Source organism: Acomys russatus, chromosome 1 (genome assembly GCF_903995435.1).
Source record: "Acomys russatus chromosome 1, mAcoRus1.1, whole genome shotgun sequence".
NCBI classification, from domain to species: domain Eukaryota; kingdom Metazoa; phylum Chordata; class Mammalia; order Rodentia; family Muridae; genus Acomys; species Acomys russatus.
The window spans coordinates 83,634,573-83,649,958 of NC_067137.1; the positions used below are offsets into that span (position 1 = coordinate 83,634,573).

Below are 15,386 nucleotides of genomic sequence, written 5' to 3' on the forward strand. Positions count from 1 at the left end.
TTGAGCTCTTCATCTCCTCCCACAGATCTTTTCTCCAGCAACGTTTCTTAACTCCTTAATGGCTCCCCTATGGACGCAGTCGCTTAAGCGGCATTCTGCAAGTCATGCTAGAATCTTTTCTTTCCTCATGCCCTCCATTCAATCTAGCCTCCAAACCTGTCAATTCCACCTCAACCGTTCTCAAATTAATTTATTTTTCTTTGTCTCCATGGATAATCCCAGCCAACAATAAGCTCCTCACAGGATCCCTCTCCGCCCAGGCTTCTTCTTCCAATATATTGGCCACATGGCCCAAGAAATATTTAAAGAAACAGACATCTCACCCTGCTTTGGCTCTGCTTAGCAGCCTCCTGGGCTTCTGAGATTGCCCATAGGGAATGTCCATAGCCTCTCTCCTGATTGCCCTCCCATGCCCAGTCTGGCAGTGTGGCCATCTTCTCAGGGTACCTTTTCCCTACTTGGCTCTCACCTTTCCTGTCTCCAGCTACCCAGTCCTCTCTGTTCCTCAGACAGGACAAACCTGGCTGCTTCTCAGAGCATCTGACCCAAGCCTGCTGCTGCTTTCCTTCCTCAGAGGAGAAGTCTCCACCCATCCACAGGGACTGCAGGTGTCAGGGCCCCATGGCCCTTTCTTTTTCTACACTTGCCATGTGTGATATTTTCAATTGTTGTTTATAGGCCCTATAGGAGCATTGGGCACTTGGGCTGTCTTGCCACTGTCCACCGTGGTGCCTGATACAGTGAACATGGAATGCCTGGCATTCCTCCAACCCTAAGCCCAGGTCAGCTCTTCATTTGGGGACAGTCTTCTACTGCCAAAGCGGAATAGCTACCAGCCGAATCCCTCAGTGGTTCTTTTGTTAATTTTCTTAGTAGATTAGGTTGGCCTTGAACTCACAGAGATCTGCCTGCCTCTGCCTCCTGAGGGCTGGGATTAAAGGTGTGTGCCACCACAGTGGTTCTTGTTTTGTTTTAGTTTTTCCAGACAGGGTTTCTCTGTGTGTAGCCCTGGCTGTCCTGGAATCACTCTGTAGACCAGGCTAGCCTCGAACTCACAGAGATCTGCCCTAGTCTGCCTCACTAGTGCTGGGATTAATGGCCACTATTAATGGGATTGTGCCACTACTACCGCCGGGCACCTCATCGGTTAAGGCAAGCCACCTCTTTGGAGAAGCCAGACAGACCCAGTTCTTTAGAGAAGGTGATAAAGTTGAGTCACTCAGGGGGCTTGACCTCTTCCCTAGGAGTTCCTCCAACGTTTGCTAGCACATGTTGGAGAGCTCTGCCTAAACTGAAGTGACCTGCTAATCCTTGCTCTACTCTCTCAGGGAGCTTTGGAATTTCCAAGCGAGGCTCTCCCCACCATGGGCCATTTTCTAGCTTTCATCCTACATGTGGGGCTGTTACTGGAGAGGCCTCAATCCACTGACGTGAAATTAGGAGAACCTTCTCAGAGAGCCAACTCAGGTGACAGGAGGGGTGCTACAAAGACCAACCTGCTCCATCAGAACCAGTACGGGCCAGAGTGTCTTTAAGTATCCTAAGAATGGCCTAGACTTTATGGGAGACAAACTGGTTGTGGCTGGCCCTCAGGGAGCAAGCTTTGTGGTAGAGTGGATTAGGCCAAAAGGTATTTCGAGGGGACAAAATCCACAGAAGCCACAAGATAGGTGAATTCGGAGTCTGCCCACTTTAACAATAACAACCTAAAGTGTTCCTAGAGGAATCAGATCCGAAGGGTGGCTCACGTGAACACTTTCTACCCTTAACGATGCAGGACTAGGTGGACCAGTATCCACCTCTTGGCGGAGGAAGGGATTTATTACATCTTGGCCTTGTCAGTCTCCCGCAGAACCAATCTTTCCTGCTCTTTGTGCAGTGACACACCTCTCCAAGGAAGGTGGAGTACAGGATTTCCATCTTTACCATTGTCCTATTAAAAAAAATACACAAACAAAACAACTAATTACTCTCCGTAGGAAAGGCACATAAACAGGATATCTAAACTGAACCTGGGATTAGCCATCCCAGTAAAGACCAGGAAAAGGTACCTTCTCACGGTGTGAGCCCGCCTCTAGCTAGGGCTCTGCCACCCTAGGGCAGGCTGTCCAGGCTACCGCCTTGGGTGGGAGACTGTCTGCAGCTGATCTTTCACATCCTCCCGGCCTGTCTGCTACGCCTCAGGTGTTTGCTGGCAGTGGGCCTGGAATCCTTTCTTTTTGTCCAGCCCCTTAGCGCAGCCTTCCGCCCGCCCGAAAAGCGCCGCCAACCCGGCCACCAGAAGCTGGGATCCGGGAGCACTCAGCGCGGGATCCACTCGCCGGGGGTTGGTGGGGGGTTCAGACTTCCTCTACCGCGTGTGTCCGGGCACCCGTCCCTCAAGGCCGGGCTGCCGGGGTGGGGGCGGTGGGGGGTGCGCCACGCCTCCGGGGTCCGGAAGGCGCGGCAGCCCGCGCGGGCTTCTGAGAACTTGGAGCCTGGTGGCGCTCGGCTAGGAGATGCGGCGGCTGCTTCCTGGTTCGCAGCTCACCGAGTGGGGGAGAGCGTGAGCCCGCGGAGGCGGGGGCAGGAGAAGCGGGCGGAGGCGGGGGCAGAGACGCCAAGGCTGGAGCTAGCCGGACGGGTCGCTCCTGCTCTCCGGGGAGACAATCTGCCTGGCCCCGGTGAAGGGGCGAGCCCCGCGCGCTCCAGAGAGACCATCGGGAACCCATCAGCCCGCGGAGGGCTCGGAGCCCGGCTCCCCTCCTTTCCACCTCTGGAGAAAGGGCGGGAGGGAAGGAGGGGAGGGGAAGAAGGTACCTTGGAGGAGGCGGAATGGCCGGTCGCAGGGGTATCTGGCGCTGCTTCTCCCCGGAGCTGCCTCCACGCCTGTGGCTGCGGCGAGGGCTGCCCTGAGCCCGGGCTCCCCACTCTCGGGTGCCAGCCAGCGCGGCCCCCCCGGGGCCCCGGCAGCAGCGCCGGCATGTCGTCTGGCACAATGAAGTTCAATGGCTATCTGAGGGTCCGCATCGGAGAGGCTGTGGGTCTGCAGCCCACCCGCTGGTCCCTGCGGCATTCGCTCTTCAAAAAGGGCCACCAGCTGCTGGACCCCTACCTGACGGTGAGCGTGGACCAGGTACGCGTGGGCCAGACCAGCACAAAGCAGAAGACCAACAAACCCACCTACAATGAGGAATTCTGCGCCAATGTCACCGACGGCGGCCACCTGGAGCTAGCTGTCTTCCACGAGACTCCCCTAGGCTATGACCACTTTGTGGCCAACTGCACGCTGCAGTTCCAGGAGCTGTTGCGCACGGCGGGTACCTCGGACACCTTCGAAGGCTGGGTGAGTAGCAACTGCCTCGCCCCTTCATGTCTGCTGGACCCTTCCCTCTTTTATTTGTCAAAACTCTTGTCTGTGACCCGCTTATTCATCGCTCCGCAGCGGAGGGAATTCCCTCTAGACTTTGGTCCTTTCTCAGGTGGCCTGCACTGTTGACGCGACAGCCGTGGGTGTGTGCGGGCGCAGGTGTGACTCTGGGAAGCCGGCCTGGCTACCGTCCTCTTTGTGGACCTGGACTTTGCGCTTATGGGAAGCCCCACAGAGATAGAAAGCACCACCCACCTCCTCTCGGGATAGGGGTTTTAGGAATCTCAACTCGGTAGATATCTGCTAAGGAAAATTAGAGAAGAGGTGATATGAACGTGATATGATTTGAGTAAAGTGCTTAAGCACTTCTTAGGAGAAAGCCATACATTCTCGCGAGTATTATTCATAGTGTTTATGGATGCATGTTGGTTCAGCCACACGGCCCTGCACACGTGTTTCGGCATGCACATCCATTACATCCCTGAGATACAAAAGCTACACTGGCAGGATGAGAGCACGGCTTTGCACCCTGGCAGAGTTCTGTTTAGCTTTCCCCAGGGACTGGGGGCTGAAACTTCTCTTTGTTTGCTCTTAAGTTCAGTCAGCCTGGGTGTGTGTGAGGGAGGGCTGCAATAGTGTTTCCAAACAATTCCACTGGCAAGAAGAGGTGGCCAGAGCACCTTAGGTTTGGTTGCCCTCCCTCGGTTGACATGTAGCTGCGCGCAACTTCTTACATGCCGCTGCTGTTCCCATAGTTCCCCGGAGACAGAATTTCTCCTGTTAATTTCTAGAGTGCCTCACACACAGTGCCAAAAACGCCTTTATTTCTTAATCCCCACTCTGTCTTTGTGATGCTGGGGTTATTGTGCTCACACTGAGATGCTGAAATGATAATTCTAGTGAAGTGATCTGGCAAAGGCAGCATGCGGTGAATACTCGAGAGTTTAATAGTGGTCTCAGTTTCTGACAGCAGTGGGCTTGGAACCTGAGGTGAACCGGCATTCAGAATCTGTTTGAAAGTCACAAGTGATGGAACCAGGTGGATCGTGACAAAGATTCATTGAGATATATGCTTTATACTTTGGAGTGTTGTTAATTTTACCATATAGTCTGTATTAGCACAGAAGGTTTGTGTAAAAAGAAAGAAAAAGAAAATCACCTTTTGAATAGAAATTAAAAAAAAAAAAAAAAGATATCCATGACTGTTTAACTTTAGTTCTCAAATTACAGGGTTAATTTCACCTCGGCCTAGCTTTCTTTCTTTCTTTCTTTCTTTCTTTTTTTTTTTTTTTTTTTTTGGAATATAGTAGTGGGCTAGATGGAATCCGATAAAATACAGTTAAAAGTTAACTTTGTTGTTGGTTTGAGACAGGCTCTCACACAGTAGCCCACACTGGCTTGAACTCGGGACAATACTTTTGCCTCAGTTTCCAGAACACGCTTACAGGTTGTCTGTGGCATTGAAGTGAACATGAGACTCTTCAGTTGGTGTTTGGTTAGGAGGTAGGTTGGGTAAACCTCTAGAGGACTGAGGCGCTGGAGAATGGTGGGGCAGTCTGGCTGTCAGCCACGAGAAGCAGGGCTTACTGGAGACAGCCTTGACTAGCCTGAGGATTTGAATCCTGTGGGAGCTTTTAAACACCTCTACTTTAAAATATTCTAGATAGGAACCTCTGGGTGTGGGACTCCAGCATCAGTACTTACCGACTTCCTAGGTGATAGAAAAAGGAGTAAAGATGGAGACTATGGAGGATAAATGAAGACCTAGACTTGAGGCCATGATAAAAAAAAAAAAAAAAAAAAAAAAAAAAAAAAAAAGCTCAGTGCAGGGTTAACTAATTGGGGTTGGGGGGATGGAACATGGAGCTGATCTTTGGTGCAGGGGATGAGTGAAGATTTAAATGTGAACTAAAGTTCAAAATCTATATTTGCATAAAATTAAGCCTAGATGTTTAATAGGACCCACTGGTCGCATTTTGGAAAACTTTAATGGTAGGATAGGGCCAGCATTTAAATGATGTTGGAACTAGTGATTTGTCATATCTATGGCCTATGTGGTATCTATCTATGTAGTTCTAAGTGTTTTGAAACTGAGAATAGAATGACTAGAATGTTTTCTTGTTAAGAAATTAGATGAAACTGCATGGGACATATTCTTCAAAACTATCCTTTATGGACTATAGAAACACATTTGCCTATCAAGTTCAAGTATGTAATTTATTCACAGTTTAAGTGGAAAAATAAAAATTATTCTGGTTGCTAGTGGAACTACAAATTTCTGACCTAAAAAAAATATCTGGGAACTGCTGGACCATATGAAAGGGATGCAACTATGAGCTTTATAAAACAGCTTTTTTGTTTTGTTTTGTTAGAGTAAACCAGGAAATTCTATGCTTCACTGCCCAAGATACTTTCCAAGTATCAAGAAGATAACCAACAATTCTGGCTTTAACGCAAGTTTGTTGTTGTTCTGAAGGAGGAAAAGGGGTAAGATCTACTTAAGAAAATGTGTATCTGGTGCCAAGTCCAGTGTCTGACATGGAACAGGTTCTCACGCTTTTATTAATTGTACACTCATTTTATTCAGTCTATGTAAGATAAATGAAGGTAGTGACACACAGGTGAAGTTTCTTCTTAGATGGAAATTGATCACATCGGACACTGGAATTGGTACTACCTCAAATCAAAGAGCTGTGTTTTCACCTTGGCCCTGAAGAGCAAATTGAGCTAAGAATAAGGAAGTTTGTAAAGATAACAGGAATTGGCAAAGTAGAAAACAGGAACTCAAGGAAGAAAAAGCAGAGTCTTTCTGTTTTTTTGCAATTGATAAGCCTCTAGCCTGAATGATGAAGATGAGGAGATGTGAGGTCTCGGTGCTTGGAATAAGAAAGAGAATATCGGGGGCTGGAGAGATGGCTCAGTGGTTAAGAGCGCCATCTGTTCTTCCAGAGGTCCTGAGTTCAATTCCCAGCAATCACATGGTGGCTCACAACCATCTATACTGAGACCTGATGCCCTCTTCTGGCTTGCAAATGTTCATGCAGACAGAACACTATATACATAATAATAAATAAAATCTTTAAAAAAAAAAAGAAAGAGAATATCACACGGGCCCCCCATCGTTGTAAGGGAGGGCAGGGGTAGGTTCTAAACAGCTGGTACCAGGGAACTCTACAACTTGAATGAAATGCACAAACTGCTTCAACAGATCTAAACTGCCCAATTCCCTCAAATAACTTTAGCAATTTTAAAACCATTAAACTAATTGAATTTGTAGTTAGAAGTCTTCAACAACACAACTCGGTGTCCCAGATGGCTGTACTAATGACTTATACTATGTACTTAAGGGTGAATTATTACATACTTTGTATAGATTCTTTCTGAAAAATAGAATGGAGCGAAGCAGCTTACTTCATTATACCAGAATACAACCAAGGCATTACAAACCAAGACAGCTGCAGGCAGGTATCATCTTCGCTGCAGAAAAGCTTTAAATTTTAGTCAATTAAATTCAACACGATAGCAAGTAGATAGTACTTTTTAACCAAATGAGGGATATATTCAGGACTCTGAGGTAGGTTTAATGTTTGTGGAACTGCCACTGCACTCCTCATGTGGACAGGGTCCAAGTGAAGGCTGTGTGCTCACCTCCATAGGTACAGGAAAAGCACTGGGGACAATGAAAAACCCATTCACGTTAACGTTTCTAAGCAAGTTAGAAATAGACAGAAGCTTCTTCAGCCCAAGAGAAGCCATCTGTGCCAATGTGCAGGAACGTCTTAGTGATGATAGAGTGAATAATATTCCCCTGTGATCAGGAACAAGGCAAGTGTGCTGCTCATTCTACTTTTTCCACACCATCCAAGACTGCAATAAGGAAGTCTCAAGAAACAAAATGTACACAGATCACAGAGGAAGAAGTAAAACCATCTTTATTTGTAGACAAAAAAAAAAAAAAAAAAAAAAGTTGGAAGACCAACAATCAAGTTTAGCTGGTTTGCAGGATCCAAACTAGTGTACAAAAATTAACTGTATTTCTGTATTATTAGCAGTGAACTATTGAAATCTGAAATAAAAAAAAATCACTTTTAAGAAAATTTAAGATGAAATTGGATGAATTAGATAAAATAGATGAGAGATCCTTTTCAGTGGAAAGGATTAAACATTGTTGAAGTAAAGAGTGTGGTGTGTTCATGGCTGGAAGGATTCCGACTTATTAAGAACCCTGTTCCTCCACAATATTCATTAGATTTAAAGCAGTCTCCATCAGGATCTCAATAAGGCTTGTCACAGAAATGGACAGACTTTTTCTAATTTATATAGAGATAGAAAGGACCTACACTAGTCAAAGAATCTTTTTTTTTTTTTTTTAAAATAACACATTGAAGGATTTGTACTATCTGATTTTAGAGTTTATTCTAGTGTCACCATAGGCCAGGGGAACAGAAGAGTCCAGAAACAGACATACACACAAACCATAAGTTGGGTTTTGACAAAAATTCCAAGAAGATAGTTCAGTTGGAAATATGTCAATATTGTCGACAAGTGGCTGGGCTGTGTAGCCATGTGGGGAAGAAGAGGCTTTGACCTCTACCCCATACCATACACAACGTTAACTCACAATCGTATAGGCCTATAGTAAGAGCCTGTAAGGTTTCTGTAAAAAATTATAGCAGAAAATCTTAATAATCTCCAGTTTAAAAAAAAATAAAAAAGAGCAAATCCAAAACCTCAAAGATTGGGATTTGTCAAATTTAAAAATTGCTTCTTGAAAGATGTACAAGAAAACACAAGCCAATGTCCGGGAGCAAATAATTGCCTAGTGTAAGTTAGGCAAAATACTTAAAACACAAATATACAAAATAACTCCAAACATCTCAGCAATAGTGAGAAAATACCCAATTTGTGCAACTTAAAAGCAGGCCATAGTATTTGAATAAGAACCTCTGTAGGAAATAGCACATGGCAATACACTCCCATAATCCTAATCTCTAAGCTAAGGCAATGCAGATGAGAGCAAAACAACAAAATATCTGTATGTTCCCGCTGGAAAGGCCAAGGTCAGTCACCCCGGCCACCACAAGTGTAGGTTATGGAAGGTGCAGCTGGAGCTCTCCCATATAGATGCTAGGAAGCTCAAGTGCTGCAGCCCTGTTGGAAAACACTATGACAGTCTCTTAAAACAGTGAACATGTATGCACTCTATGATTATCTCCCGTAGTGTTTACCAAGAGACATCATCATTCATAATAAAGCTTGTGCGTGACCATTCACAGTAATTTCATCTGTGATGGCTCCCAAACTGGGAACTCATATGCAACAAACATGAATGCTTAACATTAGATTGTGATTCCGATCAAAACAGATGAAATTAGTGATATACACAGCAACATGTCTATTGTCACTCAGATTTTTTTTTTCCTGCTTCTTCTAGAACTTGTTTGTTTTGTATAATTTCTTGGGCTGCAGAATATCCAAAGTTCGCTTCAGGCTCTGTTTCCGGTTTCCTCCTGGTATTTGCTCTTGTTTTCTGACTTGTCAAACAGGGCCTGGTATCTAAAACTTGATGCTGGTGCAGAGGACATGAAGGAGGCAGGAGGAGCTGGAGGTTGCGTCATGGAAAGACCTTGGCGCCCCCTCAGGAAGGAAGGACCTGCTTGGCGGGATCCCAGGCTGTTTTCCTGTGCAACCTCCCGAGAAGACATTCTGTTCCGTGTGGCCATGGAGCATGGCTCTCTCAGCTTCTCTTTGAGATACCTGTGTGATAGTCCTCTGATGTGAAGTTGCCTGTTTACCTGTGGGCAGCCACTGATCACCTTTTCACTTGATCTCTGGACACAGGGACATGAGTTTTTTTTTTTTTTTTTTTTTTTTTTTTTACACTCAAATTCTTCTATATCTTCTACCAGTTGGTTTACTCTCATTTGTACTCTGTAGTGCAGTCATTAATTCTCATGATTGATTTTTGCCCCCTGAGCCAGCCATAAGGAGTGTCTAACACTGACTAGCTCGCAGTGTTTTGGCGGAATGTGTTTTAGAATCTCTAGGGAGGTATGTTTCGCTGTCTGAATTAGCTATCTGGTCCCTCCTTTTCATCGGAAGATGGATTTTGCTCTGGGAGGGCTGGTCGCTTTGTTATGCAGGTTAGGGTTCCGATAGATAGCCATATTCCTCAAAGCATTCTCCCTGCCATGCTGTTTCACCCTTAATTGCACTGTTCTTATTGCTCTCTGAGATCATTTTGTTAATCAATTTCTTTATTGTACCTCTGCCTTTTTCTCAGTATTGGGGATAGAAGTTTATCCATGCTAGCATGGGGCTTTATCCATGCTAGCTGGGCTAAGAGCCCTCATGTAAGCTCTTGGGAAGCAGGGTGCTATCCTAACCCCAGCACTGGGGTTTGTGGTGTGTGGCACTAGATATTTGTAATAACAAAACAAAAAAACAAAAACAAAAACAAATAGATATAAAACCTTTTAATGTGACTGGGCAAATAAACATTTCCCTCATCTTTGAAGCCAATCAGTGCTGTGCCTGTTTATCAGTGGCATTCCCACGTGAGCTTGAACAATCAGGTTGAATGTTTATGCCCACTGACTATGTTGGTAACCCGAAAATGCTCTGCATGGTGGGGCTGGCCGGTTTTCTGGTGTGGGAGGGCCCAGCCACCCCTGGGCAGGTGCTCCTGAGTCGTATAAGAAAACAGACCAGTAAACAGAGTTCCTCCATGGCCTCTGCATCATTTCCTGCCTCCAGATTCCTGCCCCGAGTTTCCTCAGTAAAGGACTGTGACCTGCCAAGACGGAATAAACCCTTTCTTCCCCAGGTCACTTTTAGTCATGGTCTTTATCACAGCAATAGCAAGCAACTAACACAGATGAAAAATTCCTGGTTTTATACATTTCTAGAAGTCTATAGAATGTTTGCGTTGGACAATACCTGGTTATTTATTTTGACTTTTTTTTTTTTTTTTTTCCAATTTGGGAGCCCAGTGTTAAAGCTGGAGGCCTATGCAAGAACTGCAAATCCTCAGCAGCCTTGAGCAGCTGCTGAGGTTGGTGGGTAGAGCCTGAGTCACCTCTCCTCATGCAGTGTGGTTATCTGGAGAGCATCTCAAAAGGTGACAGAGGTGGGTGCATTTTTATGAGGTGGGTGACAGAGTACGCGGGGGGGGGGGGTTCTCTAATTTTTTTCTATTATTCAACAGTTGACTATTACTTAATCCATTGTGCACCAATGGCTAAGTCCCCCTTTATTAGAATGTAGTAAAAAATGGAGCCTGAATTGTGACACTCTCTAACTGCTGCTTTCCGCACTTACTGTGATAATCCCCAGAGTGGCCTTTCTCAGTTGCCACCCAGAAACTTAAGACTCTTCTTCCTTGGTTTCTTAAGCCTGATCAGGGAAACCTGAGGTCTCTACTTTGTTTTGCCTCTGGTGTGCTCTGTAGACCCCACACTCTGCAGGGTGAGAACCTTCCAGCTCCTCACTGGCCACTCACTGTGCTAATTCCCACCCATGCTTCCCACCTCATTGCAGACAGTACCGTCCCAGAGAGCCTTCTCTGACCTTTCCAGTTCTGGTTTCGCTGCCCCATCTATTCCTCTTGGCTTCCGTGTCTCCAGCCTGAAGGAATGGGGCATGGGTGGGTTGCCTCTCACAGACAGTTGTGATACTGGTCTGCAGCAGCTCAGAGTATAACAGCGGGCAAGCAGCTAAGCGTCTTCTTCCATCTTGAGGTAGCTAGTGTGACAGTAGCTAGTGCAGCTGAAGGACCCAGCTAGGCATGCCCACCATGGAGGGTGAGCTGTGGGCCAGGCTTGATGTTGTGCCTCTGAGAGTCAGCGGGTGAAACAGACACAGTGCATTCCTCCATAGGTCTTCTAGTTCCAATGAGGAGATAAATTAAGGATGGAAAACCCACAAACAAAAACAGCCAGGAAATTACAGCACAGTGGCCATCAGCAGGTATTAGTTAGTAAGCAACTGGTTTGGGAGAAGTATGGACCGTTTTCCAGAAGGGGAGACAAGATCTGATTTATAATGCTTTTATATAGATAGCCATGGGTGGCCTGTTTTGCTTAAATGACAGAGAAATCCTTCCTCAGAAGGAACAGGAACTTCTGACTGACTGATGCTTTCCAGGCGACATCCCAGGTGAAAAGCCTTCCAGGGCTTCTCACTGTGCCCCCACCCCCAACCCCAGAGGTGTTTCCATTTTTGCAAACTATGGGAGAGAATTAAGTTGTTGTTGTTGTTGTTTTGAGACAGGATTTCTCTGTGTAGCTTTGGCTGTCCTGGGCTTGCTTTGTAGACCAGGCTGGCCTTGAACTCACAGTGGTCCACCTGCCTCTGCCTCCCAAGTGCTGGGATTAAAGGGGTGCACCACCTAGCCCAGCTAGGAATTAAGTTTTGACATCTGTAAATAACCTTCAAATACTTGCGACCCCACAGGCAGAGAGCAGTTAACACGGTATTTGGATCATAAAGCGTCTCATGTTCTGTATGCATCTTGAGAGTTAGAGAAGTTGAACTGCCAAGATTCCTGACGCAGATGGGCCTGCGGACAGCCTGCTGGTGTACTCACTTGGTACAGATTATTTTTACACAGAGACGGGGGCCATTTAGTGCTGTGACACTCCAGTTTGCCACAGACTCCACCACTCCCTGTTATGAAAGCAACCCTTTGACTCAGTGCCTTCTCAGGCCTGGGAGGGTTTGAGTTGGTGACACCATAGCCTATACCTTTATTTCTGGAATGTGGGAAGCAAAATTCCAGCCCAAGTATTGCTGTTGCTGTGGCTTACAGGAAGTGTGACACACAAATCTGAGCACATTTAATATCTGTATGCAATGTAGACATATAGACATTCTTACTAATGTAGACTTATATAGATATTCTTACTTATGTAGACATAAATATTCTTATGTATGTAGACATATAATATATTTAGATTTATTAAGATATTCATTAATTTATAAATATACTAATCTATAGTTATCTAGACTCCTATTAAGATCTGTAGAGTTGTGTCCTACTCAGACAAGCTGGCTTCCCAGCAATTACGTTGGGGAGTTAACTTTTACTGGAAATTAGTATAATATGAGCCATCTCATTAGAAGAAGACCCTTTGTATCTTATTTTATTATTTTACCGTGCTGAGGATTGAGCCTCGTGCTTACACATATCAGGCAAGCACAGCTTTGTGGTTTAAGCCCACAACTTACAGCTTGTATGAGGGCTGTGTTGTGTTGGGAGTCAGGAGAGGTGGGCTGAGAGTGTGACTTTGTCCCCTTTCTGCTTGGATCTCAGGCATACAGACACTTGTCATAGTCTCAGCTTTCTGGCTTCTGTCACCAGAGGATTGCACCCGGATGTCCCTAAGGACCCTTCGATCTGTACAGCCTCTGCCTCCATGCTTGAGGCCACTGTGCATGTCATTTCCTGTTTTAGGTGACTATGTCATTCCTTCCCTTTACGAGTAACTGGGTTGGTAAAGCAGTCGGTATGAATTATGTCCCATTAAAGTTAGTGACTCCTAAGAATTAAATTGGCCCCAAATCTAAATTGCTCAGGCTTGGAGAGGACTTAGCTTGTGTCTGACTGACTTGTTCAGCATCAACAGTGATGTTGGTGTTATTTCCTTGGCTTAAAACCAGACTGAGGTAATTATGGTAAGGCCTCATTTCAAGCCATGTGGTTGTATCTCTTAATTTACACTAATGCACTTCTTAGTCTATGGGGCAGTTGTAAGTTATGTCCCTGTTACCTCATGTCAGAGAGGAGAGAGAGAGAGAGAGAGAGAGAGAGAGAGAGAGAGAGAGAGAGAGAGAGAGAGAGAGAGAGAGGGGCTATCCCACTTTTTAAGTTTTGATAGTAGCCATTCTCATTAGCAGGGTAATTAAAGCTTTGTAGTCTCAAGATGTCTGTAGCCACCAGTCTATATATCCACTGTAGGTGATGACAATTCGATAAAGCACTTGCAGCATAGATGTTTTAATTAGATGGAGGAAGGAGTCCAAGGGTGTTGGCTATCACGGCACTGCAATGCCGGGCTGAAGAATTTTGTAAAGCAGGAAGTTTGGCTGAGTACCATCCAAAAGGTTCCAATCACAGTTTTGAAGCCAGTCAGCTTCCATAGGACCTGGTGGTGAATTGGAGCCATGCCCATCAAAGCACAGGGCACTTGTGTGGTAGAAAGACCTTTCAAAGGCTTCATCAGAAGTGTGTGTACTGTTTGCTGCCTTCTTGGAAAGTTCCTTTGGTTTTGTATTTTACCGTTGTACACATTCGACCTCACAGGCAGAGGAATGCTTAATGGGTTAGCAGCGGTGTTTGGTTTGTGCTTGAAGAAATTTGCCAGAGGCTAGAACCATGGTCAACAGGAGCCCCTCATAATTGTATTAATAAGCCAAGTCATTTAGGGCCAGTGTATGCATGTTCTGTATCCGGCCCTGGGAACCTAATTTCAGACCTAGGCTTCATTCTCTGCACAAACTAAAACCACAGGCTGCATTTTTTTCATTTTGAAGCCGTATTTATCCCGTATACAGGCACAGCAGTAGTCTTGCATGCTTGTGGCACTTACCTATGGTGTTGTGTGGCCTCTGACTCTACTCTGGGCTTTGGCTTTGCTGCCTGTGACGTCAGAGATGACGTGGATGAGTTGCCTGCTGAGTGCCTTCCAGCCCCTGACTTCTGTGCTTCCATCGGACAATGGACACCACGCTCCTTTGTGCCTTCCAGGCACCTGTCTACTGACTGGGAAGATTTGTTTCAGGCCGTAAAGTTCTTCTCAAAAGAGCGACTAAAAGTCATGCTTGTAGGAGCATGATTTATCTAAATGGGAACATGCTCACTTGTTCAGCAGCCACCAGTCTCTTGGACTTGTGAACATGTTTGTCTGTGGCTTGTGGTGGCTGAAAGAGTTAAGAGCAGGCTTCAGATTAGGCAGGTGGCTCAGAAACCATGTCAGCACCCTGCTTGGCAAGAGCTGTGGACCCTGTCTCGAGAAAAAACATGTGTGTGTGTGTGTGTGTGTGTGTGTGTGTGTTTGTTTTCCTGCCCGTATGTTGGGAATTAGTGTCACCTGATTAGTGGCCCCATGACTCCTTGCTTTGGATAATAGGGATTGTCAGGTAAATTGAAACTTAATGGAGCTCATGCTTTTATTAATCCTTGTTTTTATTGTGCCTTGTGTTGAAAGACACCTTCGCTCCTATTAATCTTAGCAGACAGTTGGCCAGTTAGAAGAAGAGAGAAGCTGTACATTAAGGCTGTGTTTTAAAAGCTCTGTTTTCCTTTAGTCCTTGCCCCTGGTGGACTAGCGTAGATAATGGCCTGCTTTGGGGCCTACCTGGCTGTGTTATTTAGGTATTTTCAAAAGCCTCTGTATTTGAACAGGAGCTTTGAGGTTTGCAACAGACAAAAAGTAAGGGAGGAAAAAAAAAAAAAAAAAAAAAAAAAAAAAAAAAAAAAAGAAAAGAAAGAAAAAAAAAAAAAAAAAAACTAGGGCATTTTGAGTGACCTTGGTTTGGTATCTTCTGAAAAATCTGAACTTTCCCCTGTGGGATGAAATGGAGTCTGTCTGTTCTATAACTTCCGCTTAAACCATTCGCCATCGTTGGGAGCTGTAACAGCGTTGTGTGTCTGGCTGTCAGTGACATGGGTGGCAATTCTGCAATTTCTGTTATCTTTGGAAGTGGGGTCTCCTAGAGCCTGGGTCCCTTCCACCTTAGCGCGATGATGTTGGAGATAGAGCCGAATGGAGATCATCCGGGGAACCCTCCCCTGCGTAGTGGGAGGTGGCATAAGAATCTGGCCCTCTGCGCTTTAGACCAGCATTCTTTCTTTGCTGCACCTTAATGTGAGGTAGTGGAAATGCCTAGCTGTTCCCAGGTGTTTGCCAGGAACCATTGTGTGTGTTCTGGGGTTGGGGGTGCGGTGGTCCATACAGCAGCGTATACACGACCCAGGACTGTGACCTCACAGAGTTGTGGCCTGTACAGAGGGGTCAATAATAGGAAAGGGTGGATA

The 15,386-nt window shown here is 45.7% G+C and overlaps 1 protein-coding gene across 1 annotated transcript in view; it reads left to right on the forward strand.

Moving 5' to 3' along the window:
• Positions 1 to 2,442: 2,442 nt before the first annotated feature.
• The window catches only part of Prkch (protein kinase C eta), a 214,789-nt gene continuing 201,845 nt past the window's right edge, over positions 2,443 to 15,386 (forward strand). The window contains exon 1 of the mRNA XM_051147557.1: positions 2,443 to 3,325. Coding sequence (XP_051003514.1) covers positions 2,963 to 3,325 — 363 coding nt within the window. The 5' untranslated portion in view covers positions 2,443 to 2,962. The remainder of the gene's footprint in view (positions 3,326 to 15,386) is intronic.